At 42.6% G+C, this 25,865-nt stretch overlaps 1 protein-coding gene across 4 annotated transcripts in view; it reads left to right on the plus strand.

The window, feature by feature from the left end:
• SOAT1 (sterol O-acyltransferase 1) overlaps positions 1 to 25,774 on the plus strand; it is a 25,935-nt gene extending 161 nt beyond the window's left edge. Inside the window, exons 1-16 of one of the 4 annotated variants that reach the window (XM_057374915.1) lie at positions 74 to 206; positions 2,679 to 2,812; positions 10,171 to 10,229; positions 13,996 to 14,144; positions 14,236 to 14,295; positions 14,611 to 14,718; positions 16,385 to 16,667; positions 17,771 to 17,849; positions 18,495 to 18,576; positions 19,221 to 19,266; positions 20,344 to 20,473; positions 20,878 to 20,975; positions 21,411 to 21,509; positions 22,006 to 22,141; positions 22,850 to 22,995; positions 23,784 to 25,774. In XM_057374915.1, coding sequence (XP_057230898.1) covers positions 2,689 to 2,812; positions 10,171 to 10,229; positions 13,996 to 14,144; positions 14,236 to 14,295; positions 14,611 to 14,718; positions 16,385 to 16,667; positions 17,771 to 17,849; positions 18,495 to 18,576; positions 19,221 to 19,266; positions 20,344 to 20,473; positions 20,878 to 20,975; positions 21,411 to 21,509; positions 22,006 to 22,141; positions 22,850 to 22,995; positions 23,784 to 23,840 — 1,656 coding nt within the window. In that variant the 5' untranslated portion in view covers positions 74 to 206; positions 2,679 to 2,688 and the 3' untranslated portion in view covers positions 23,841 to 25,774. The other 3 variants (XM_057374918.1, XM_057374916.1, XM_057374917.1) reach the window with 3 other exon arrangements.
• The last annotated feature ends 91 nt before the right edge of the window (positions 25,775 to 25,865 follow it).

The following is a 25,865-nucleotide window of genomic DNA, read 5'->3' on the forward strand; positions in this document are numbered from 1 at the left end:
CCCCGCCCCGCCCGCGCGGAGTCTCCTCCTCGGCCAATGGGCGGTGCCGCCGCTCCCCCTCCCCCCGCCCCCGGCGCCGTGACGTGCGCGAGCCCCGGGAAGAGGCCGCGGCGCGCGGCGGGAGGAGCGGGCGGGAGCGGGAAGAGCGGAGCAGAGCGGAGCGGCGGTGAGGAGGAGGAGGAGGCAGAGACTCGGCCGCCCCTGAGGTGACGCTGCGCGGGGTGACGGCCGTCCTGACCGCGGCAGCGCCAACGGGAACGGGAGCGTGTCCGCGCCGTCCCGCCCCGCCCCCGGGAAAGCGGCTCCCGCAGCCGCTCGGGGCTGGAGCTCGGCGGAGCCGCGGGGTGTGTGGGGAGGTAGCGGGGCACGGGCTGGCTCCGAGCCTCGGCAGCGCTTTGGGTATCTCCCTGCGATATCCGCAGGCTTCGGGTAAAAAAGCTTCCCCGAGGAGTGTTCTGCGCGTTGCGGTGAGCTGTGCAATGACCTTAACTTTGGTTTGTGGAGTGACCTTAACTTTGTTTTGGTCACTGCCGGGTACCGAGGGTTCGGGTCTGCGAGTTGATGTCATGCCCGAGGGCCAAGTGTCGAAGGAAAACTTTAGAGATCTGAMAGGTCTTGGGGATGAGGTTGTTACTTAGTGTAAGTAGTGTTAGTAGCAGGGAGTTGGAACTAGGTGATCTTTAGTGTCTCTTCCAGCCTAAACCATTCCATGATTCTGAKCTGTGCCTCGCCGAGTCTTTTAAAATGCAAGAATGAACTTGTTATAAAGTGTTGCTTTTCTCCCAAGGGACCTTCTCATTAATTACCAGTGTTTCGAAAGGGAGAAGCTCAAGRTCTCTGAGCCCATTACGAGTACCGTAAGGCGGTCGTGCCTATAAAATCAGGGAGTTTCTGCTGGGAAATCTGTGAATGGGTTTATGACTCTACAAACCTACATCTGCAGTTGTGCTTGTGCATGTCCTCAGAGTGGGGTGAAGGGAGTGACTGTTTACTAATTGAGGAGCGATTTCCTCTTGTGAGAGGGGTGATGAATATCTTGGAGTTATCCTGGCATTGTGTCATGAATGATTCGGTTCTAGCAGAGGTTGGAGGGAAGGTCTGATGCCCTCTTTAGGCTCTGATGTGCTGATAGCTGCTTAGGTACTGTAATGCTGCACCTCAGTTTATATGGAAACTGGAACTCGGGGAAAATGTTTGTTTTCACAGATTTCCCCTAGCAGACTTCTTGTTTTGGTGTGGAAAAGGCTGTGCTGTGTTAACTTAGCCACTTAGCCTATCTCAATTAATAACTCTTCAAGTTAATTGTTTTAATTTTTGTGTCACCCCACACATGACTTTTCCTTCCCCCATCCCAGACTGGTTATTTTTAACTCCTTTCTATTAACCATTCACTGAGATACTGTAACCACTGTGCAATGCGAGGAAGGTGTGCCTTCTTCACCTCATGAAGAAGGTGGAAGTTGTACTGAGACAAGAATTAAACTTGTGGTCCTCTTTTGCAGCTGGAAAACTCACCCAGTTAGTGAATTGTTTGGCGGTGGGTGGTGTTTCTCTCCTGTATGCTGTAAAGCCTGAAAGGAGAATAGGAGACAGCCCTACTAGAGGGACAAACACAGGAAGCTGAGTTCTGAAAACCTCTGGTCATAGTTTTATTTCCGTTTTACAGATGTGCCARCCCCCTTATTCTGAGGAAATCCATCCTTAAATAATTAGCTTTTTTACCAGTGCATGAGTTTTCCTGGCCTGTCTGTAACAGCTCATCTGTGCTGGTGCACGTACACTGTTCTAGCAGCTAAACACATCTGCTGCAGAGTTTGTGCCAAGATGAAAAAATATATCAAGTTTGAAAATGTGGTTACATACATGCCTGTGAGGTTTTCTGGAAAAAATCCGAAAATTGTCCCTGGTTGTAGCTACACCTCCAAGAGATTCTTGAGCTGAATTTTATGGAGGGTGTTCTGGGATATCACTTTGTGACCAAATTAGAATCTCCTTGTTCACTTCTCTTTTTTTTTCCATCCTGCATGTGGTGCTTCAGGTGTTCCCTACTGGCAGCTGTGTCTCCAGCAGTGACCTTTGTCACTGAAACTAGTGTAGTTCCAACCTGATTCTCTTCCTGTTTTTCTGTGCTTAGCACACAACTGTTGTCTGGCCAAGCAGAACACAAGGATCCATTGAGGAAGCTGCTCCTGCAGTAACAACTTGACARGGAAGGGGTTTGGCTCAGGCCAAATATTGCTTTATTTTATTGATTCTGCAAAGCAAACCTGCCACATCTCATGGAAGACAAGTCTTGATTTCTACCTGGCTGTCAGAAAGGATTGCACAGGCTTTTTGGCCTTTTAAAGATTTTGCAGAGCCTTAAGTAATTTTAAATAGTTATCAGGTCTGTAGGGAAAAGAGGAAGGTGTCGGGAGATGTTTAGGTTACGGTAGGGGAACTTGCTTAGTTATTTTGTTCCTGTACTATTTCTAGTAAGGGAAAGGAAGTGTGATCAATGTAAATGACTAATACAAGTCACACACACAAGTGTGTGCTGAATTTCCTCTATCCTTGCTCTGAATTCRTAAAGAAGGGATGAAAATCTATCTTCAATGTCAGAAAGGATATGTAAATGTATTATTGAACAATAAATGAGGATTTTGTCATTAATTATTTTCTCTCCCTTTCTGTTCTAGCTAGGTAACCATGGCAGGTGATGACTGTGTAAGGAAACGCCAGTCTGGCTCCACTGCAACCTGCAAGACCCCTGAGAATGAAGAAACACAGAGGAGAGCTGAGAACGAGAGATCCTTTCAAAACTCCAGCAATGGTGAGACTCCCTGGCTCAGCRCTGGTTGCATTTCTGGCATGTGATCTCCTCTAATGTGCCTTTTCTACTCTGGCTYTGCCTCTTCACTYCTACATTTCTGTTTTTCTGCCTCTRGAAAGGCTGAAGGTAGAGCTCCCTGTGTACCAGCTGCACCCTTTCAGCAGGTGTGGGTTGTTCGGGGTGCTGTCCTGCAGAGCTTTCCCTCAGGAGCTGTGTACTGCAGTGCTTGCGGGGATCTAAAACAGTGATTAATTCTCACAGGAGGAGGAGGTGCATTAATGCTGTAAACAGTGCAAATGCCTCCTGGCAACACTTGAGTAATCCCGGTAAATGCTTTTTCTGGGACTTATGTTGCTTTCTTTGCAATCTTTATGTGACTTCTCAAGATTGAAGAAAACAGTCTTCAGCACACCAGGCTAAGGTGGTGTATCCACCTGACAGGTGGAGGTAGGATGCCACAGAGAATGGTTCTCTGCTGCTGTAGGATTCTGTTCATGTCAGGACAGCTCCCTTTTGTKCAGACTCAACCTTGTCTGCCAGAAAACAGAACAATGAACAGTTAGGTTTGTGTTCATTTGTTTTGTGGTCACCTTAAAAGTTATGTGGCCCAAAGTTGGCTTTGTGGAAGGGYCACTGCTGCCATGACCTGTCCCCTAGGTTGCAGGGACAGTTGTGTGGCACTATGAGTGTTTTTGCTTGTGGACTCTGTGACTCTTCAATTCCTGGTTTATGCTGTACCACATTCCAGCCCAGTGATAAGGAGGTTGGAGATGAAACTGCAACTTGTTTCCTTTCTCTTTGTGAGACAGATTAAGCAAAAAGCTAAAGCAGTTTATYACAGTGTGCCATGTGAGTACAAGATCCAAAACCCTGGTGCCAGTGACTCAAGGAGATAATTCTTACTGACTGATATGCTTCTTGGTATCATCATTATTTCATAGTACTCSTTTCAACTGAAACAGAAGTTGGAGCAAATTTAAGGATAGGACAAATCAGATTTCTTATTGAAAATAAAATGCATTGGGGAGAAAGCCATCCCACAAACTGCTTGGAGAGCTGGGATTTTAAGATGTTCGTGGCACAGTAATTTTAATTGGATCAAATGGGACCRTATTAGAAAATTGCAGGGAGTTGGTGTCTACTGGAACCACTGACAATTGGACCTGGGAGTAGACTTCTACCATTTTAACCTTTTTGTGTGTGTAAACTCTTTAACTGTTGTGAATGAAGGGTAAGTAATAAATAGAGCAATGATAATTAGGACTTGATGGGTAGATGTGCCTGTCTTTAAAGACTATCCATTTTAACACCTCTGAGATGTGGCAAAACACCACTGCAGGTGAGATAACTTGGGGTAGATCTCTTGAAAATGTACCTGGTGGGTTGGCTTGTAACAACGCAGTGGGGTTTTAATCCCACACAAACTGTGGTTGTGGTGAAAGGACAATAGGGAGGTGTCCTGGTTAGTTAAGTCTTTAGTGCATCTTAGCTGCCAAGGTTGCTGCCAATTGAGCAGAGGTGTCACAAAGTGTTACTTCACTCAGCTCTGTTGGTCACAACTGGATTAATACAGGGAGGTAGTAGGTATGAGTCTGATGCTTTGAGGTATGGGACAAACATGCATCCATCCCTCTGGTGAGGAATTCCTCTGTACAGGGGTGTTAAATCAGCAGCTCTGTGACCCAAAGGTTGAAGATCTACGAAGCTGAAGTATTTATGAGTTGCAGACAGTGCGTCTTCATGTAATCCAGGGTGCCTGTGTGACTAGGTAGGGCTTTCACTGCTGAGGTGGGAGAATTTCTCAGAGAAAAAAACATCTATGGCTGATTCTTTTATTCTTCTGTCCTGACTATTCACTTCTGAATAGCTGTTTGTAAGACATTAGTGCTGATGTGCACAAAGGCAGTGTGAGGCTAATGATCTGCTGTCTGGCAACAGCCTTTTTGTGCTGTAACAATTTAGTGCTGGGTGTTGTGGAKAATTTCAGGCAAGATGCATGTTTGTTGAAGTTAAGGGATTTTAGCCAGGTTGAGAATGTATGGAAGTAAATATAGTATCATGTTTGTGGCAGTTATTGCTGTAGAAAAATTAAACAGTTAAGGTGATTACCCACCCTTGATCTTCTCTGATTATAGCAAACACAATGTTTTTTTTTACCCGAGAAGTTATGTCAAGGTCCAACTGAGCTGTTTCCAGAAGTGTGTGAACTTTCTACAGAAACTTCTGGATCTGTTATTCTTCCTTCTTTAAAACTGAAGTTTTGGCTGATCTGAAATTGCTTAGAGGAATAATTTTAATAAATGTATTGACTTAAGAGCTGCAGTAGATCTGACTCTTCCATTTGTGCAGTTGAGGTTACTTTTTTTTTCTTGGCTCCTCAATGCTTCTGAAGACTCATTGCTTGGGTGCTGAGACTGGCTAGTTTGTACTCAGGTACGCCCAATTTTATAGGAGTGTGGAAATATTCATGACTTTGTGATTGCCAGAGGATTTCTTCTGTGCCTTGATTTGTCTCTATCTTGTAATTATTCAGCCTGTAATTTCAATTTGACAGAGTAACTGAATTTCAGTCTGATAGATCTTTTCTCCTCCTTCAGTTGGCTCCAGTGTTGTAATTAAACAACTAATTTGGTCCTGGCTTGGAGTCAGCAGTTGATCTAGGTGGCAATAATCCCCTGTCAAAAGCCAGGCTTCCTTAATAAGATTAGTTTTATATGTTTTCAGCTGGAGATACATAAATATAAAAWTGTTCTGCTAAATGGGATATTGTRYTGGTTACATGGGACAGTACTGATTGCCAGAAGACTCACCTGGAATGAGCATAATGGAAACTGCATGGTCAGGTCTTAAAAGKTTAGGGAGGGCATGGATTGTAAATGTGCATATGAGTGCCTCCAAATTGCTCAGATTAGTCYATTCAGAGCAGTAAAATGGTGGGTTTAGAGTTTGTTCATGTTTCCCCAGAAATTAGAAAAGGACTGGAAGTGTCTCTGGAGGCTGATCTGAAAACAACCTATGAGGCATGTCTGTTTGGTGTGAGTAAGCCTGTTTGGTAATGCTGATCTTAGAAAGGAGCTGTTATCTTCCAGTKAAGAGGTTACTGTCGATCATCCCCTGTGCAAAAGTTCATGGTGATGCACAAATTGTGTGTGCCTACAGAGAGATGGAGGAGGAGGGAACTCTCCAACAGGGAACAATTTGGAAAGCTTTAGCCTTTGCTGTGTGACTCACAGCAATAAGCTTTCAGTGTTTCAACAGACTTCTTGTAGATTAAGCTGCTTGAATTGAGTATCTGGGATGTGTTTCTGAGGGATGGATCAAAAAGAGCAGTTTTGTCTAGAKGGATTCTGGCAATTCTAGGGCCTGTCATGTTTTGGAAGCAGTGGGTGAATGCTCAGCAGTTTTTTTGTGAAGAGCCTGTGGACATGGTAGCTTGATGTAGAGAATGCTCGTCTTCCTCCCTGTTAGTGAAGAGCTTGTTTGGGTCCCATGTCCCTGCAGAGCTGACTTAAGGCTAAATACTTGYCCAGCTGTAGTGTGGTGACCTGTGGCATTCTTTAAACAGATTGGCTGACTCTAGTGATAGTGCCTCTATTTGCTGAGTGGTCAAATCAATTACCATAAGTAAGGCTCATTAGTATCAAATTATGAATGTGTGTTGTAGTGTAGCAATATGGAACTCCTCCCCTCTTTATAGTAGCCTTGCACTTAAATTGGTTTCACCATTGCTTTGCCTCTGATAACATCCTCTCAGCATTTTTGGAGCAGGAGACTTGAAATCCTGATGACTGACAGTACTGAAGTCCTTCTGTCTATGTTTCTCTAACCTATTGAATGGSAAGTTGTCTTATCAAGAAATAACAAAGCTGGTTTTTTTTTTTTGTTTTTTTTTTTGATTCCAAGCTGCAGCACCAATATCATGAGTGATTCTCTGCTCTACTCCTCTCAAATGTCACTTATCTGTAACATCTGCAAGAGTGGGTTGAAATAGCCATCACAAGATCCTTTAGAAAAGGATCAATCTTTTGAAACTTCAGTTGCTCAACTGTTCAGCAATTAAGAAGCTTTCTCAATCTTCAGGTGTTTCTTTTATTAGCTTGGTTTTCATAGGAAAAGTAAAGCTTACAATTAAATTGCTCATTCATTTTTTTTCTGACTTTTGAGCCTGCTTGAAATTTGATTTGTACAGAGGAGTCACATCCTGCAAGAATCAAGCCTGAAGGTCTTCTAAGTATCTTGTTAATGTCCTTGCTGATGGGAAGGTAACCCATCAAGTAAAAACTTCTCCCTATGAACAAAGCTCTTCCAAAGCAAGGTCTGCTTAAGTCTCCTCTGAAATGGCCACTATTTCATACTAGTCTTCAAGGACAACTTTCTTATGACTTTCAGTGTATTTTCTGTCTTTTAAGGCATATGTCAACCACTTTTAAATGCAAAGTTGTGCCTGTTTTGTTGTGCATCCTTGAGTCCATTTTTATATAATGCTGTTGCAATCCCAAAGTRATACAGAGGGATCCAGCTTTCATTTGCAGCGTCAAAGGAAAGTGAAGGTTTGGGCTTTTCAGCAGTGCACATTTCCTTTTAGACTCAAAATCGAGTGATGAATGTCTTCCCCAGTGACCTCACGAACCATAAGCAGCACCTTGTGCAAGGGAAGATGAGCAATTAAAGATTATGTGCTTGTTCTCTGGTATCTGCCTTGTGACACAGTTGGGTTTATGGGGTGATGCAATACAGCACAATGGGTTGGTTTGGGGTTGGTTTTCTTYTACAGAAGATTTTGTGTTGAAAAAACTCAGAGGTGAGTTTATCAGATGAGATGCTCATACTGAAGCCACGGAGATGTTGATTTTAGAACCTGCTGAAAGATGCTGTGTTTCTAATCTTTTCTGTGCATGCACACTGGTATGAGGGTAAATAAAGTGGGTAATAAAAAAAAAGGAGGACACTGCATACAATTTAGCAATTACAGCATCAGGAGGTCAGAGACTGGCCTCATTTTTKTACAATCATTAAAGCTTGTAAAGATTTGGTATATGTAAAACTATATCTAATTTTAAAGCCTCATAATCTAAAGAGTATTTTATTTCCAAAGTGAGCCATGCCTGGGTAGTTTTTAATGTGAGTTTTCAATGACTAAGGCTTCAAAGGCAAGATCTGACAGGAAATATATGGTCTAAGAAATGGTTATTTTATTTTTAGCTTATCTTAAAAAGGAAACAATGCAATTCCTTAAGTCTCATGTGTCCTGTCCTCTTTGGCTGTGTTGGGTGGCTTCAAGTAATCTTGAAGCAATCTTGAAGCAATCTTGAAGATTGACAGCTGGATAAGAAACACAAATTCTTAGCTTTTTTAAGGGAAGGATTAGTTGTTCTTTGAAATCAGCAGTTTTGTTCTGCTTTTTCTTGTGCAGGTCAGCACAAGGTGGTTGTTCCCATAGCAGTAATGAAAGGAGACAGGCAAAGAATACAATTGTGGAGTGGCACAGTGAGGGAGTAGAGCCACTGGGAATATGTGAAGGGGATACAGTTCTGCTGCTTTTGGAACAACTTAATTTATTGTTTTTAATGTATTGGGGGAGAAGCTATTTGAGACCAGCAAAGTGCATGAGCTGAGTGGGTCAGGGGTATCTTGCGTTCTTCTCAACTTTTTTTCCAAACTGTTGTTCAGCAAGTGTAGCAGCACAATGAGTTAAATGCTGAGGTAGGTGTTTATTGTTGTTGGGTTTTTTTTTTGTTGTTGTTGTTGGTTTTTGTTTTGGTTTGGTTTTTTTTGCTTTGTTTTGTTTTTTGTCTTGGAGGTGAGATGTTAAGCAACCAGGAGTTCTATTTTTGTAACTCGGATCTTTGCATGCAGCCAGAATCAATGGTGTTAAGCAGTTTCCTTGTTTGTTGTTACATTAGAAGCCAACTAAGTAATAGGCAGTTGTTGTCTGTCCTTAAGTTTACAGTTTGTGCTCCACATAGACAAAAACCAAAATTCCTCCTTGATTGGTGGGAAGTGGAATTAATGCTGAACTGMGCATAGCTGCACTGAAGGTAAAGTTTTTTGTTTTGTTGTACTCTTCTCCAGTATTGGAACTGGAGTAATTTCTGAAGCAGATCTACCTAAAATACTTAGAACCAGTTGCTCAAACAGGTTGACAGAGACTCCTGAGCATTACAGAGGCACTTCTCTCTCTGAAAATGAAACTGCATTTTGTGTAGAGGCAATGCCCATATGACGAAGCCACCTTGTGCATGGTGCTAGTGCTATCAGTCTTCTTGTCTCACAGCAGCACAACTTTGGCAGCTCTACAGTAAATCTGTTAGCTCATGCTTCCCTGGAATCTTATTAGGGAATCAGTTCAGTACCTTCTTTTTCTAAAAGTGGTAATGTTGTCTTAGGAACCAAATATGCTAGTGGTAATCCTGGCTCTGTGTCAGTGTGTAAGGTGGTGCTGTAGCTATAATTGCTAAAGGACATGTACGAGGCAAGGTTTGTTGCTATCTTTTCACTTTGACTAGTATTTTAGGGGGGTGGATGCTGCTGCCTCAATCTTGYTTTTCCTTCATGTGAAAGACTCTCTGTTTTAAGAAACTTTATCTTCTGTGTTATTCTTATTGGAGAAGTGAAACACCAKCTGGTGCTTGTCCTAAAACTGAACTAGTCTGAAATGTCTGACCTGTGGGTGYTGTTCCTCTTGATGTCAAAGAGGCATCTCAGATGTTTTTAATGTGAAAGATGAATTTGAGGCTTTACCTATTGGCCAATGTTAGTAATGATAAAAGTCAGATTATATTGATGGCATGTTAGGCTTGACTGTTTCCTTAAACAGTAAAACTTATTGAGGAATACAGTACACTGATTGCAGTGGGAGTGGGAATAGCCAGGTTTGAACACAGGATAACTGTCCAGCTTGCCTTTCAGCCTGTCTTAGAGCTGATCATAGTATTTTACTGACAGCTGTGACTGACTGCCTTGTCTGTTGGCAACGTGGAGACCTCCAAACTAACCTTATGTCGGGTTGAGATTAAGCTCTGATAAAAGATCAGCACACTTGGATRTGACCTTCTAAGGGTTGTTCTGATTGCTGCTTCAAGGCTGAATATGTTTAGCGACCTTGGGAAAATTTGCAGAGTTGCTGATGAAAAATAAAATCCACTATGTTATCAGCTGTTGACTGCCTTACATTGCTCTGATCCTAAAATAYGTGGTCATAGTTTATGAACTTCCTGCAGCTGTGATTTGAGTTTAGTGGGATCTATTAGAAGTCAGAAATGCTATTGAAAAATCAGTGTCTGAGCTACTGTATGCTGTGCTTTCTGTGTTTTCAGACATGCAACTAAAAATGTTCAATATMTGCTTTCCTTCCTTAGGCTGGGTTGATGTCGACCACGTGATAACRAGGAAAATGCAGCTAATAGCAGAAGCTGAGGTAAATACAACACTTGCTTGTGGTGGGGAGCAGGACAATTGACCCTGGGTGTCTTTTGGAGAGTCACTAGCCCTAGAACACAAATAGCCCTATTCAGACTTAGGTTGAGTGCAGTGACTTTTCCTCAGGCCTGCTTCTCTCTCCCACTCTGCACAAGAGGGGTAGTGTTATCTAATGAGGTTCTGTCTTACTTGACCCCAAYAGGTTGAAGTCCAAAGATAAGAATGAACTTTGAGACCTGTAAATAAAATGGCARTGCCTTACCACTAACTTTTAGCAGTGTGATGATTAGCCAGCTTGCTTGCATGTTGAGCCTTTCAAATTCTCTGTGTCCTGCTATCCATTGCATAAAGGGTAGCATGGAGCCTGTGTGTCCCACAGCTTCTTCTGCCCTGGCTGTGGAGATGACCTTCCTGAGCCTTGGTCTCATTCTTTTTGTCAGTGAACAGTATCCTCAAAGAAAACAGCACTGCCTGTTTCTGGCATCATCAGCATCAACATCTGCCATTGTCTTAGAYTATATTAAGGTGATTTATGCCCAAATTAAATGAGGTTGGCTAACGATAAACTGCACCCTCCTTGCTAACCATTGTTTTGTGGCACCTGTGTTCTTCAGGGCAAACTGCCCTGCACTCTTGCATCATTTTATTGCAGAGAATTCTGTGGTAAATCTGAAGTAATCCAATTGTGCCAGCTTGACATGAATAGTAGGGAGTGGATACTTAGAGCGCCTTGAGATATTTTCCCCTTTAAGTTTGGTTTTCTCTTCTCCCACCTCTATAAGGTGTGTCATTTATAAAAGATACAACTGAAGTGTATTTAAATTTTAATTTATTTGCAAAGGGTGTGCTGCTTTACTTGCTGAAACTCMAAAAATTCAGCCCATTAGAGGGATAGCCAGCTCAAAATTTTATTTTGGATGTTGTCTTATCTGGTTGATCCTGAGAACAGGAGTTCAAGCCTGGTAACTACTCTCTGCAGACAAAACAGCCACTGTTAATCACTGTGGCAGTGGGTGTTTGCAGGAGAAAGCTTTCACTATAAAGCACATGTGGCTTTGGAAGTTCCAGGGAGCACTAACTAGCTGCTTGCAAGGGGACAACTTGGTCTTGGATTTCTTTCTTCAGGAGTGTCTCTTGTTCCTTATTTTTTTCTCCTGGTCACCAGCTTTGAGACACAGTTTGTAGACCAAGTGACTTCTTACCCACAAAGAGAATCCTGGAAAACCAGCAAGTCAGTGGTTTTAATTGCTGAAGTTTCTCCCAAAACACAGGGAGTTCAGGTTTTAAGCCCAGAGTTAGGCAGCTTGCAGATTTGTTTAAGGTGCCTCAAAGCTGCAGWAATATCCATAGGGCTGAGTTTAAAAAGACCAACCTACTGCAAAATACCTGAGAATTCCTGCAGTGCTGGGCCCTTTTGTTGTGGGAACCACTGAACAGAGGCTTGGACTGCAGTTTATCTTTTCTGTGATAAGTATCTAAATTCTAGGCARATGCTTGACTTGTGAAAAGCCTGGTCAGTGACAGCTCCTGAAGGTTTAAATGGGATTTATAGGAGCCGGGTGTTACTCAATAATAGGAGGCCTTCAGACATCTTCAGTCTGAAAGTCCAATCCTTTGTTCACCCTAAATGGAGTTGACAATGATGTGTTCTGTTACTACGTCAGGGCTGGGTGTTGCCACAGTTTAGTGACCAAAATTACTAAATCTGTTATAATGAGTAAAGTTCTGGGGAACTGTTGCAACTTTATAAGTAGGGTTACTTCCCTCAACTTTCTCTGACTTGTCGTCAATTTTTATTATTGGCCARGCCAGCTTCTGCTTTTTAAGGCATAGCATTCTTTTAATGGTTTTTGGTTTGTATTTACAGTTAGTTACAATTACTTCAGGGTCTGTACTCTGATTTGTATTTTATTTAGTCTGTTACGAACKAATGGCCTGCTCTTGCAATCCAAACACGTGCATGTGTTGGTGTCAGCCCTGGAGAGCTGTCTTAGGAGGAGGCAATCTCAGCAGAGTGCCAGCCAAAGGGCACCTTAAGGAAATATCACCTGCTAAACTTTCACTGAGGAGAGATTAGGCTGAAAAAGGGGGAGACATAAAAAAAAACCCCAGTGTTTTGATGGGAATGAATAATGCTTTGTTTGGCATGGAAATTTGAGCACTCAGAGAGAAGCAGGAATTTCTGTTTGACTTTTTGGTAGGGATATGTGCATGCATGCTGTAAAATCAGGCTGTACCAGAGAGTACCAGTGTCTTCTGTTATATTCACAAGTACTCAATATTTCTTGGGTTTTTTTCCTCCTATTTTAAAAGAAACAAGTTCATACATCTTACAGAAACAATCCTCTGCCTCCCATAAAAGCAATAGCTAAAAGTAGCCAGATCCTAAGAGCTTTGCTGAGCACTGGTGAAGCTTATTTATTATATTTTGGAAGCTGCCAAATAAGAGAAAAATATTTTTTAAGTTAAAACATTAATCTGCTTCTTCTCCTACTTTGGCTTTTGTTTCAAGAGGTCTCTCTGGATCCCACTGCTATAACACAGGAGGAGTGTAGGGTTCTGATCCATCATGACTTCAGGGTCTTCTGCTTGTTTGTGGTCTCACTTCGATTGGTCTTGTATTTTCTGCCAGAGGCTTAAACTTGCTTACTTGGCTGTTGTCACAATAAACAAGAGCATTTTGTAAGAATACATCATCTGTTCCTGTATTTTATAGGATCATGGAGTAGTTTTGGTTGGAAAGGACATTAAAGTTCCATCCCCTGCTGTGGGCAGGGACACCTTCCACTTTTCCAGGTTGCTCCAAGCCCTGTCCCTGCCCTGGGCCTTGAACACTCCCAGGCATGGGACAGCCAAGGCATCTCTGGGCAACCTGTGCCAGGGCCTCTTCGCCCTCACAGGGAAGAATTTTTACCTAACATCTAATCTAAACCTACCCTCTGCCAGTTTGAAGTCATTGCCCCCTGTCTTGTCCTCACAGTTCCTGATGAAGATTCCCTCTCCAGCTTTCTTGTAGATCCCCTGCAGACACTGRAAGGTGCTGTGAGGTCTCCACRTAACCCTCTCTTTTCCAGAAACCTCCTTGAAAACAGCTTGGTTACTTTTCAACCTTCAAGATGAGAAAGAGTTCTTAAGATGATCAGAGAAATACAATATATATGTTTTTTGAGCAGTGGATCAGTGGGAAGACTAGATGAAATAATATTTAGATACCATGTGGGAAGTCTTGGACCTTGAATCTGGAGGCCACCTGGAAAAATCCCAGGCAAAGGGTGATCAGACAACTATGGCTAGTAGATATTCACATAAAGACAAAACATTATCTGCAATTAGATTTTAATTTCTTGGCTTTTACCTGTGCTGAAGATGATGGCTGTCTGGCAGAGCACTCAGGAGCTCAGGGGGTCGCTTTCAGCTGTGCTTCCTCCCTGGGTTTCTCACATTGGGTCTCTGAGGACCGGACATTAATGAACTGAATTCTCAGAAGTCTGATAAGTCTTCTAAAAGGCCAGAGCAATTCTGTGTTGAATCCGATGGAGAAGATAAATGTTATTCAAAGTCCTCTGGCCTGAGGTCCGTGAACAGGCCAGGATAAGCTCCTGGTCTTATCCAAGTAGGCTCCAACTGTTGGCAAATGGTACAGAAATGTTTTCTTGGTGCCTTGCTCTTGCCCATTCTGCTCCAGGATAAAAYGTAACATAAATATTTTATGAAAATATATCCAGGAAGTTAAATAGTTTACTATTGTGTTTTTACTCTGTCAGCAACTGAAGCCAGCTTTCATGAAGGAGGTGGACAGTCACTTCACAGAGTTTGTGAATAGTTTAGTGGCAAAATCAGCACTCTTGGATTCCTCATCTCCAGCCTCTGTTTTCCCAGCCTCCAGCACGGACAAGGAACTTCACAAAGCCAAGTAAGTCCCTTTTAAGCTGTTGCTGTAACAAAGTTACATGTCCTGAAAGATTTATTTCCATTTTTGTCTCAAATGTTCTCTTTGTTTGCAGGAACTCAAGGGCCCCTCCAGAACATGGGAAAATCTTTACTGCCAGGAGGTCCCTCTTGGAGTAAGTAACTTCATCAAATTAATTTCATCAAATTGACTGAAAATACCCTTGACAGCAAACTAATGAGCCTTTGCTTTGAGGTACTTTCCCACCACCACCCACGGTCTTTTGTTCAAATCCGTGGGGACTAATCAGTTCAAGCTTCTCTCTTTCTTACTAAAATATCTGTACTACATCTTGCAAATATAAACCTTAATTACAGCCCTCTCAGTACCACAGGGATCATGGCTAATTATCCTTTGTCTGAGGATAAGCTGTGGAGGTGTCTGTGTCTGTGGCACCCCAATTGTACCATAACTGTGGTTTCTCCCGTAGTGAGCTGTTTGAAGTGAGTCACATCAGGACRATCTACCACATGTTCATCGCTCTCCTCATTGTCTTCATCCTCAGTACACTTCTAGTAGACTTCATTGATGAAGGAAGGTAAGGATGTTTTGCAATGACAGGGATAAGGGCTGGGAGTAGTTCTTTAGAATGTCAGATGTGCATGAAACTGCAGAATGGTGCAGAAAGAACGGGCAGTCCTTCCTGGGATGTTGTTGGAAGTGTGGGTTTTAACTTGGCATACTGAGAAGACATACTGGAATTCCTGTTGAGGGAATATGATAATTTCAATTCAGATAGCTGAATATTAGGAAAACACTATTAATTAATTAGTTGGGGAGAATTGTGGCCAGCACAGTTCAGCCTCACGTGCTTAGTTCATCATGAGGCTGGCAAAAGGGAATGTGGAATACTTTAGCTGAATATCTTTAATGATACAGTAGCTTTCGTCTGCTGGTGTTGTTTGAAGGACTCTGTTTAGAAAAACTTTAAATACTTCAGCAGTCCTTCCTCTGTTTAAAAATGACAGTTCTGGAACACTGTRCTTGTACTTATATAAAAATAGAACTTTGTTTTTCCTGGGGAAAAATCTCAAGGATGYTGGCACAGCCTCTGCTAAGATAGTGCTTTGCAGGTAGCCAGTTGTGAACAAGATTGTGAAAGACTGCTTTCCTCACTCTTACTTGTTGCTTAAATAGTGTTTTGGCAAGCTGTATCTCATRTACACAAGTAGGATTGCATGTTTATCTTGCTGTTTATCTGCTCTTCAGTGTACAAAACCAGAGTTGTATCTTGATTATARTCATTGTCCCTTTGACCTGGGTATAAGAACAGGCTCATGGGCTACTGAATGTTGTTCAGCTGACCTGAACTTACTAATTTATGGAAATTGGGGAAGAATGGGAATTTACCTTAAAATCAACTAGGGCTGGATTCCCTGATTAATTTAAAAAATAGTATCACTGGCTTTAGCTARCTCTGATAATTTTGACCCAATTGAATTTTCACCTGAGAAGATATAATTTTTGTTGATGTACTCTGTACTGTCATCTTCTCTGATCTTAGTTTAGAAGACCTGCTTGTTGTTGGAGCAAGCTCTGGTGAGTGTGATAGGCAGTAAAGTTGAACATCCTTTTTTGTTTATGTCCTTATGTTTTAAGCTWGATAATGGACTAAAGCACCTGTTACATACCAGTTGGTCATATTTGGTAATTTCTAAACCAAATCCATGTGGAACGCTTATAAAGCAGTATTAAACTAGGTTTGAGTGCTGGGTGTTAAAGTATCCCATGCCTATAGAGACGGGAAAAAAAGCCTCTTTAGGTTTTAACCCCTGGAAAGAACTGAGCCTCACTGCAGTAGTGGTGATGTTCTGAGAGTGTTCCCCAAAAGCTCTTGGGCACCGTGGTTCAGCGGTGGATTGTTCAGTCACGTGCTTGTTCTTAGCAGGGATGAGCTTGAGCCTTCTCTTAAAGCACATGCTGCTCTTAGAGATGTGCTTAAGCCCTGTGGGATTTGAAGGTAACCTGTGCCTGACAGCACTCATGGCATCAGTCCTTCTCTTATTTTCTGGGAGACTTCAGGGTGGCCACTTGAAGCCACCACAGAGAGTCYTCTGCTTCTGAGCTGAAATTTCCAGTCACTTCTATCCAGACTCAAACAATTATGATCTGAAAGCTTTATGTTTTGTAGCCATTAGTGGAATTGAAGTATATCTGATCAAACAATGGTCACTGAAAATTGTCTCTTTCCTTGTGCCTTCTAGGCTGGTCCTTGGATTTGATCTCCTGGTCTTTGTTTTTGGAAAGTTGCCAGTTGTCTTCTGTACTTGGCTGTGCATGTTCAGTGCCACAGTAGTTATTCCATACAACCTTTATGTCTGGTGGGCCCAAGGCTATTCCAGTTCCTCCCATCGTGCAATCCACTCTTTTTTCTATGGGATGCTGCTCACARTCTTCCAGATAGCTGGGCTTGGGATTGGACCAACCTATGTTGCTGTGTCCTACGCCCTGCCTCCAGCTTCCCGCTTCATTGTCATACTGGAACAGGTAAGTCCCTGCCCTGTATCCTAGGATACATTGAATCTGATTCAACATGGAAAGGGTTCTTTTTGCTAAAGGAGTCAAATGTTACTTCTCTGGTTTAATCTAATCAATAAAAGTATCTCTGAGGCTTGAGGACAGAGTTACATGCAGCAAATCTAGTAAGAGAGAGCAGAAAATAAACTTCATTTTGACCTGGAAAGCACTTGTGGGTTTTTACTCTGTATTTAAGATTTTACTGTGGGCTTTTACTTCAAGGCTGAAATTCCATTCATTTCTGGTTGTCTTGTGAATGTAAAATGTTTAAAACCAATTTCAAGAACATATTGTGCTGTAGTGCATGAGGAAGCTGTAACATTCCTCTTTGAAAAACAAAACCCAAAAAAAGTAAGTACATAGTCAAGAAGTGGTTCCTGTTCCCATTTCTGTTCCCTAGAAGCAAGTGTCTTGGCTCTGTAGTCAGAACTTGTTTGGAAGTGGAATTTTTGGTGGTCGGGAGCGGGGGAGGATTGCAAGAGTGGAGGTCTGGTCAGACCATCAGGTTGAAACAAAGATGGTCAGAAATGAGTGTGATTTTAAGGATCAACCTTGGAYTGACCCCACTTTTGGTTCTTAAGTATTAAAACAAAATTTTAATAAAAAACTTGCTTGACAGCTGTGGGCTGTTTATGTGAGGCACCACCTTAAACCCAGGTAGTGATAACTGCTGCATAACACATGTAACTTTGAGGAGTCATCTAGACTTTGAGACATTTCAGCCTATTGAAATGGAGAGAGGCTTCCCTTCAATTTTAAGTTAATGTTAGCTGATTAGTGATTTGCTGGTGTTATTCAGAGTCCTTGTGTATGTGGTGGTCCTGCAAGTATAGATGAGATGTGTTTTGACTCTTCTGAGCCATAGTTGCTGCTGCATGTTTCCCTTTGCAGAGTTTGAAATTCATGTCAATTAAACAGGCTTGTGGGCAGAGGAAGCAGCCCTTTCCATGTAAAAGGGCTAAATTGGAAAGAAACCAAGATGCTGAAGGTGTTGCTCTAAAATGCTTGATCCAGCATTTATTGGAAAGTTGGGAAAATGAGAGCACTAAACTGCTTTTCTCTTGGCCTTACAGGTTCGTTTTATTATGAAGACTTATTCCTTCATCCGGGAGAATGTACCCAGAGTCCTGTCCTCTGCAAAGGACAAGTCTGGTGAGTAACCTATCCTGCTTCATTTGACAGCAGGGCACAGCCACTTCTGGTTTTCCCTCCATTGCTTTGAGCTGTCCTTGTGAGCAGGAGAGTGGGATTTGAACAGGTGACTTTGGATGGGGAGGTCAAAGGTTGTGCATCACAAATTCAGCTGAACCTTTTCCTTTGTGTTCTGTTGTATTAGACAACAAGCTAGACTGTTGTTCACATCTAAGTCCTCTCTGGATCTTAAGTTTTTGTCTCCAGGACTCCTTCATTTCTGCTTCTGAGAGCAAAAGGTGTGCAAAGGTTGCCTGCACATTTCCAGCTCAGTGCTCTAGGTGAAGTGACAGCATTCATAGAACAAAAGGTCTTTTAAGCAGGGCATACTAGAGCTGACTGGACTGACCCCACGTTGATACAGGCCTTGGAGCTTTGCCTAGGAGGAAAGGAACTGTGATTCCAAGGTGTTAGCAGATAATTAGTTACCCTGACTCCATCTGAAAAGTCAAGTTTGTTTCATTCTCTGCAAATCCCATACCTTTAGTTCCAGGCTGAGGTTTGTGAGGTGAGAAGAGTTCTGTGTTGTGAAACGGTACTGGAGAAACCAAATTGTTAGCAAAAAGATTACCAATTGTTCTTTTGTTTGTTTTCTCCTCTTTCCAGGTACAGTACATATTCCCAGAATTTCTCAGTACCTGTACTTCCTCTTTGCTCCCACCCTCATCTACAGAGACAGCTATCCCAGGTAATGTGAGCAAMAACAGAACATTAAAGTAGTCTGAAAACTGAAGCCAATATTAAGTGCCCCTGGGTGTGATCAGTTTACGAGTTAGAGCTTCATAAAGATGTGGTTAAGCTGTCAAGGGCTCATGGAGTTCTGCTTTTATTTCTTTGGTAAATGCACTTGGAGTTTAGGAAATTAAGACCTTGCTACAGATTATGTAGTGATAGACAGTTCCTGCAATAGGCACTTGTGTGTTTTATGTGGTGCTAATAAGGAGCCCTGTCTCTGAGTGAGGCTGAAGCCTTTAAAAATGGGAACTCCCAAACTCTTCTGTACATTGCTGGGTTGCACTATGGCAGTGTGAAGTCAGCAGTCCTTTACACAACTGTCAGCAGATCCCCACCTCCTATGGAATTATGCAGTGCTGCCCTCCAGATTCCTTTCCATTTATGGAATTGCTGGAGTTCTGCTGGAGTTGAAAGTGAGGATCGAGCAATTTGGGTGGAACATCCCTTGGACGTCAGGAGATTAAGAATTCTGGAATTCAAAAGCCATTTTTTTCAGAGAATGYGTCAGTCAAATTGTAAAATCCATCAAGTAATTGAAGGGAAGAGTTTGCTGCTTTGAGGTCCTATTTAGCTATGATATCATGTTCTTTTTCCCAGGAATCCCACGATAAGATGGGGCTATGTAGCCACCAAGTTTGCACAGGTGAGTTGTGCAGCTTTCTGCAGAATACATTCTTGGAGATAATCCGTGTTTCTCAACAGCTCTCCCTTTGGCATTAAATCATTCTACTTGGCGTGGGCTTACCAGTAAAGAATACTTTTTAGTGACTAACAAATAAACTGTGATCTTGCTGCACTAATGGCTGTGCCAAAGAAAGAAAAAAAATTTAAATCTTTTCTTAAACAAGCCTCCAGATAAAAAAGTCTCTGTGTGTGTAGAGCAACACCCATGCACTGGCCCTCTTTCTTCACCTGATTGTAGTGCACTGGCACAGCTTCTTCTCTGCAGATATTCAGAGCAATTTGGAAATAATGAGGCCTGGAGTCCAAATCCTCAGTACTTATTTGAGTTCAGGGTTGACTGGTTCTTCGCATTTGTGGCCRTGAGCTTCAGTAGCTTCTTGTGGATGTGTTTCCAAGTAGTGGATTTGTGTGATTGAAATCTGTACTATCACACAGTGCATTCATGGTTTAAAGGGCAAAACAATTTTAAAAAAAGGCAGCATGAACAGGCTTTTGGCTGCTTGCTGTTGGAAAAAGAGGGTGACAGAGCACACATCTCCCTTACATCAGAGTATTTAAACAGTGACTTGCATTTTTACCTCATCATCCTCAACAGGAGTCATGAGCCACAGAAAGCCTGAGATGCTTTCCTCTCTAAATGTCTCCTTTGGGATAAAAGAAAAATGTTATATTTAACTACAGTATTTTCCAATTATTTCTACCCTTACCTTGGATGTAGATCACAGGGTACTTTCCCCACTTTGGCAGTGGCATGKATTCTTTGTGTCAAAAACTTGTGAGCTGATAGGACTGGGAGAAACTGACAGCTGTTGTAGTGGAAAAGAGAAGTTGATTTTGCTTCTGGCTGTCAGCATGCTCCAGGGATTGCTATGCTTAYTTTCTGCCTGGATCTTTAGGGAGGCTTATTGGCAGCAATGAAAAATAAATTATTTTGGCTTGTGTTGGCAGCTGCTGTTCTCTCCTAGAGCTGGCAAGTGATGATGTGTTAATTGTGCATTTTTCTTATGAAGTCAGGTTTTGGGTATTTTTGTTCCAGGTGCTTGGTTCACTTTTCTATGCCTACTACATCTTTGTGAGACTTTGCATTCCTCAGTTTCGCAACAGTAGTCAGGAAACTTTCAACCTTCGAGGGCTGGTCCTCTGCATCTTCAACTCCATCCTGCCAGGTAAGGCCCAGATCCGTGAGTGACTTACCTTTGTGGAAGAGGTGGAAGGGAGATGTGGTTCATTTGAGAGGTGTTCATGACAGGCAGAGATCAGCAAAAATCTTCTTGTGGGCACACTTCAGCATTAAGGGGTAAAACTTCAAAATCAGCAGAACAAAATAAAAGCTGGGTTTGAATTTAMCTGTCTTCAAATCAAGCTGCAGGCTCTGGGGCAGCCCTGCTGTTGCTCTCTGGGGTGAGTAGGGCCTGGTGTGGTGAGAAACTGAAATGCTGTTGTGCTACCTGTACAAAACTAAAGTTCATCTGTGTCAGTGCTTACAAGAACAGTTGTGACTGTGTAGGTGCTCTTGCTTATGTCTGAGACAAAACACTCCAAAACTGGTCTGGATATCCCTTGTTTCCAGGTGTGCTGATTCTCTTCCTGGCATTCTTTGCATTCCTTCACTGTTGGCTCAATGCATTTGCTGAGATGCTGCGCTTTGCAGACAGGATGTTCTACAAGGTAAGAAGCAGGARCTAGAGTTTATAAAACTTCTGAAAGTCATTTTCCTAATGAAGAAAAGAGGAGGAAACTGAAGGTTGTTTTACCAAACAGAGATCCATGGGATTTTGCTTGGTTTATGCTATAAAGGCTCAAGTTGGCTGGTGTGCTGTAAGGTGAAAAACCCTGAACACAAACAGAAGCAGCCACCAGACTTACCCAGTAACTCCATTAGCCCTCTTTTTGTTCATTTGTCATGTCAGCTGCTGCAGTTTGGGATAAAATCAAACCTTAATATACCAAGCAGAATGTTGAAAGTGCAATGGAAATCTTGGTCAAATTGTTGAAATAGCTTGGTATTATTATGTTCAATATTTTTCAATTTGCTGTCCCAGAAAAGCCCTCTAGAATGCTTTATGCTTCATTAGAATTACAGTCTTTCAACTGTGCTTTCAGGACTGGTGGAATTCCACATCCTATGCAAACTACTACAGAACCTGGAACGTGGTAGTACATGACTGGCTCTATTACTATGCCTACAGGGACTTCCTTTGGGTAAGTAACAAGCAGATGTATTAATTTGTTAAACATTTAACTACTGGGCAAAACAGTACATTTGTCAAGGTGCAGCATCCCTGTCTGTTCAGAAGCACAAAAATGTTTAATGTCAGCAGTTGTGGGGCGCCACTGGTGCTTTTTCGAGAGATCCATTGCTCATTTCCAAGTCCTTAATGTGTGCAAAACGAGGGTCTGAGATGTAGGAATGGAGGGATTGACTCAGCAGACAGAACTCACATTGCACTGTTTCCATGAGCTGTGGTAGGTATTTAAGGAGTGGGCTCAGCACAAATACTTCTGCAGGGGACCAGAAATATACCTGAAGAAAAACACCTAAACACCAAGGTGCTTTGTAAGGCACTTAGCATTTCATACGTGCCTCTTGGCWAGAGGAGAACCTTCTCAACTCAAGAAAAAAACTCAATGTGTTGCAAAAATCAAACAAATCTACAGCAGAGTAGCTCCTAATACTTGGCATTCTCCTCTCTYCCAGTTTTTTGGTAAGAAGTTCAAAGCAGCAGCCATGCTGTCTGTTTTTGCTGTGTCAGCTGCTGTGCACGAGTATGTCCTGAGCGTCTGCTTTGGCTTCTTCTACCCAGTCCTCTTCTGCCTGTTTGCATGCTTYGGAGGTAAGTTCCAAGGCACAGAGTGTGGGAGTGGGTGTGGGGTTAGTGGCTTTTTTTAGAGAAGGATACTTTGTGCTTCTGATAGCGATGCCAGGGTGGTAACTGAGTCCAGGCTTTGTGAATGGATTTTTGCAGCTCAGTAGGTACACACTTGTATACTCACAGAGGATTTGSAGGCTTGGGGCTTAGGTGATCAATGTCTTGGTGGAGAGGAAGAGAGCTCTATGTGATACACTCTTGATCTGGTGACACTGCACAGAGTTTAACAGCACTGCTTCCTCTTTGCCAAGCTGTATTTGAATTGCTGTGTGTCAGCAGCCTGTCATTCTTCCTCTTAAAGTCACAGTGAAAGGCAAGTGTTAGTTTGCTACTGTGGTGAGGAAGAACCCATTTAGAAGTCAGAACTCTTGCATTTATTTCTGTTTGGGTTTTGAATTAGAGGGCTCTAATAAACTCTAGGCCATCCCTGCYGTGCCTTGGTGACCAGGGTAGCACAAACAATATTGATCCGCACAGGCACACAGCCAGGCCAGCTTGTTGGCAAACTGACTTGAAGTAAATGTCAGAATCAGCTTAGAATGTTTGCTTTGTTGCCAAGCATAATCAGATTTTCACAGAGCAGCCTTTTTGCTCCAGAGATGAAGTGAAGGGAGGGGAAGCTCCAATGAAAATCAGTTGTTTCTGAACAATGCTTCTTTCACCTCTTTCAAGTGGTCTTCAACTTCACCCTGAATGACAGTCGGAAAGGGCCCTTCTGGAATGTGATCATGTGGACTTCCCTGTTCCTGGGCCAGGGTGTCATCATCTGCCTCTACAGCCAGGAGTGGTAYGCCCGGCATTACTGCCCCGTGGAAAATGTGAGTGCCTGGCCCTTCCTGTGGGATAACCAACTGTRGGAGTGGCTGTCCTGTCTCTTTGTGTGGGAAGAGTAAAAGTTAAATAGCCTGAGCCTTTCTGGGAGGGTGCTGCATCCATTCTTTAGAATTTATTCAGCCTAGGGGTGCTGAAGTGCTTTCAGTAGTTCTCTTTCTATGCTGCTGGTATTTCACTGCTTAAAACTGAGAGTGGTATGGTGTTCCCACATTTCTGAGGATATGCTAGACCTTATTTAGGCTGTGGCAATGGAACTGTAGCACTTGGCCAGCAAAATTAGGAGAAACTTTTGTAGGAGGCCCACAAAAACTGCATCTCTTGTGCCTCCGCTAGGTTAGACCGGTGGTGGTAGGAAGTGGTTACCTGTAAATAGTCATTTTTGGGGGTTTGGTGGTGTTTTCTCTAACTCATTTTCTTGGTGCCAGATTCTGTCTAGATAAAACTTCCTGCTGTCTAGTTGAYCTCAGTTGTAACCAAAGGTATCCTTAGGCAGCTTCCATTTTAAGTTTGATTCTCCTCAACTAAGAGTATGCCATCATAAATTCTTGGCTTTTTGATACAACATGCTACTAGGCACAATGTTTACCTGATGCCTCAGAACTTGGGCTGTAGCTACACTTCCAGGCACTGTTTAGTGAGGGCAAGAACAGGGTTGCAGGGTGCAGAAATGGGGTTTAATCTTTCCTGTTGGAGAAGTTTGGCTTCAGCAGCTCATAGCACAGCTGATGCTGTTGGCCTGTGACTAATTTGCTGCCTCTCCCATGTTTTGCAGCCCACGTTCCTGGACTATTTAAAGCCACGCTCATGGTCRTGTCATACGAAGATGTGAAAATGGAGTGCTCTGGCCATGTCATCACAGAAAAACAGAGTTGTCCTCCAAGTATTTGGAGCAATCATTTAACTCACTACAGACTTTTTCTAAGGGAAGCTATGCCTCCTGATTATTGGGGAGAAACTGTAATTTTTTAAAATATTGCTGGAGCAAACCAGTTGACCTGGATTGCAACAGACTTCAAAGGCAGCATCTATTASATGCTGTCCCACTTTGAGCCATTCCCATGCCAGTAAAACATTGAGCTGAAGGTGGAGTCTACTGGAATCCTACACATCCAGGAGTCCCCCTCAGTTGCTGCTTTTCTGGACAGCAGGCAAGYTAGTCAGATTTGCAGGTAGCTCATTGTTGGTATCTGTCCATCTTCCTTAGCCAACTCTTTCCAATTTTTTTCTCCTTTTTCCTAATGGGATGTCTACAAAACTTCTGTTTTTCATGATCCTGCCTGCCACTGTGACACAGACAAGTGGCAGAGCAGCAGGGTATTTGCCTCCTTGCTCTGAAGAGGGCCAAAGTATTCCTGCCTGGCTTCAAACTGCATCCTGTGTATGTTGGCTGCCAACACATATAAAACAGGCAAAGGAAGAGGGATTGTCACTGTGCTTGTGGCTGCATTGCAGAGTCAGGTTTAGAAGCGCAGGGCATGGTGTGTGCAGTCTTTAWATGACTTCTTACAGCAAAAATTTTTGTATTCATTTAATTCCCAGCTGCCTGACAGTGGTTTTGTTCTCTGAAGGCCTTTGTGACTTGAGGAGTACTTTTTCTTTTTGCTCCTCCTTTCTCCTGCTCTAGATAATCAATTCTTTTAACATGATTAACTTGTAAAAGAGCTTTTGCTTTAATTTGSCAGGTGCTTTAAGGTATACAGGTTRTTAAGGGTTTCTTTACTAAGWAAAACTTGAAATACCATGACCCAGCTGTAAGAAAATGGGATCAGCTTTACAGGTACAGAGCATGATCTCGTTTGAAATAGCCATGTGCAGTTCAGGGTGCCAGCACACCTTGCCCATGTCTGTTGTAATGCTGCTGGGGAAGGAGGATTGGCCCAGAGCTGCTTTGTCACCTGCCTGTGTCTGCCCTGYTGTCAGAGGGGACTGCAGGTGGAGGTCAGCTTTCTGAGTATTGCCCTCTTGGTGAAGAGCTGGGACATCCTCCCATACACACCAATCAAGGCAGGGGCCTTGTGTGAGTTTGGTGTTTCCACAATTGTTAATGTCCCTTCAATTCCCTTGTTCTCTCAGCTGCTAAACACAACAAGGAACTCACAGAGCATCTGGCTACAGATCACTCCAGTTTTACTGGAACTCCCATTATTGGAGATGGGCTCACCTGATGGAGGTGAAAAGGGCCACCTGATAGAGATACCTGAACTTGGGTGACAACAATTTTAGAATTACTCAACTGTTCTCTATTGGCAGTTTCTGGTAACAGCATTTCCTTACTACTTATTTCATACCAGCAGTATTGGGACCATTGCTGGACTGGTCTCCCAAACCACTTCAGGCTCTCATTTAGGCTTCTGTTTTCACTAACCTGAGTCAGAAGTAATTTCATGAAAGCTAGGAAATCCTTAAATTCCTCCAAGACTTCAGTCTTCTGTAAGAAGAAATCATGCTCTTGAGAAAGGCCATTGTACCAGGTCAAATTTGCCAAATTGTGTTTTCCGTGTGAGGTTCTCTTCTGGAAACATCTTCTGCTAAAAATTGTCTGATGAAATGGTTGAAGTAATTTCAGAGGAAGGGGTTCATGTGTAAACTCAAATTGGGCAGTATTAGTATATAAAATCCTGAGAATTAAATGGATTACTTTTTCCTCATTCAGCTTGAGTAACCTGAAATCCTTCAGTGTACCTTTTGTGGGAGGAAAGAACAGAAGTTCTGGAACAGCTAAGCTTCCTTATTGAAAGAAACAGACAAAAAGACAAAAAAACACCTTTTGGCCAAACAGCTTTTTCGTCTCCTTAGTACAGAATGAGATTCAGTCTAATTCTTTTTTGTTTGGTGCTCAAAACACTTACAGAGG

The sequence above is a fragment of the Malurus melanocephalus genome, unplaced genomic scaffold (assembly GCF_030028575.1).
Source record: "Malurus melanocephalus ecotype Western Australia unplaced genomic scaffold, MMel_1.1 scaffold_236, whole genome shotgun sequence".
NCBI classification, from domain to species: Eukaryota; Metazoa; Chordata; class Aves; order Passeriformes; family Maluridae; genus Malurus; species Malurus melanocephalus.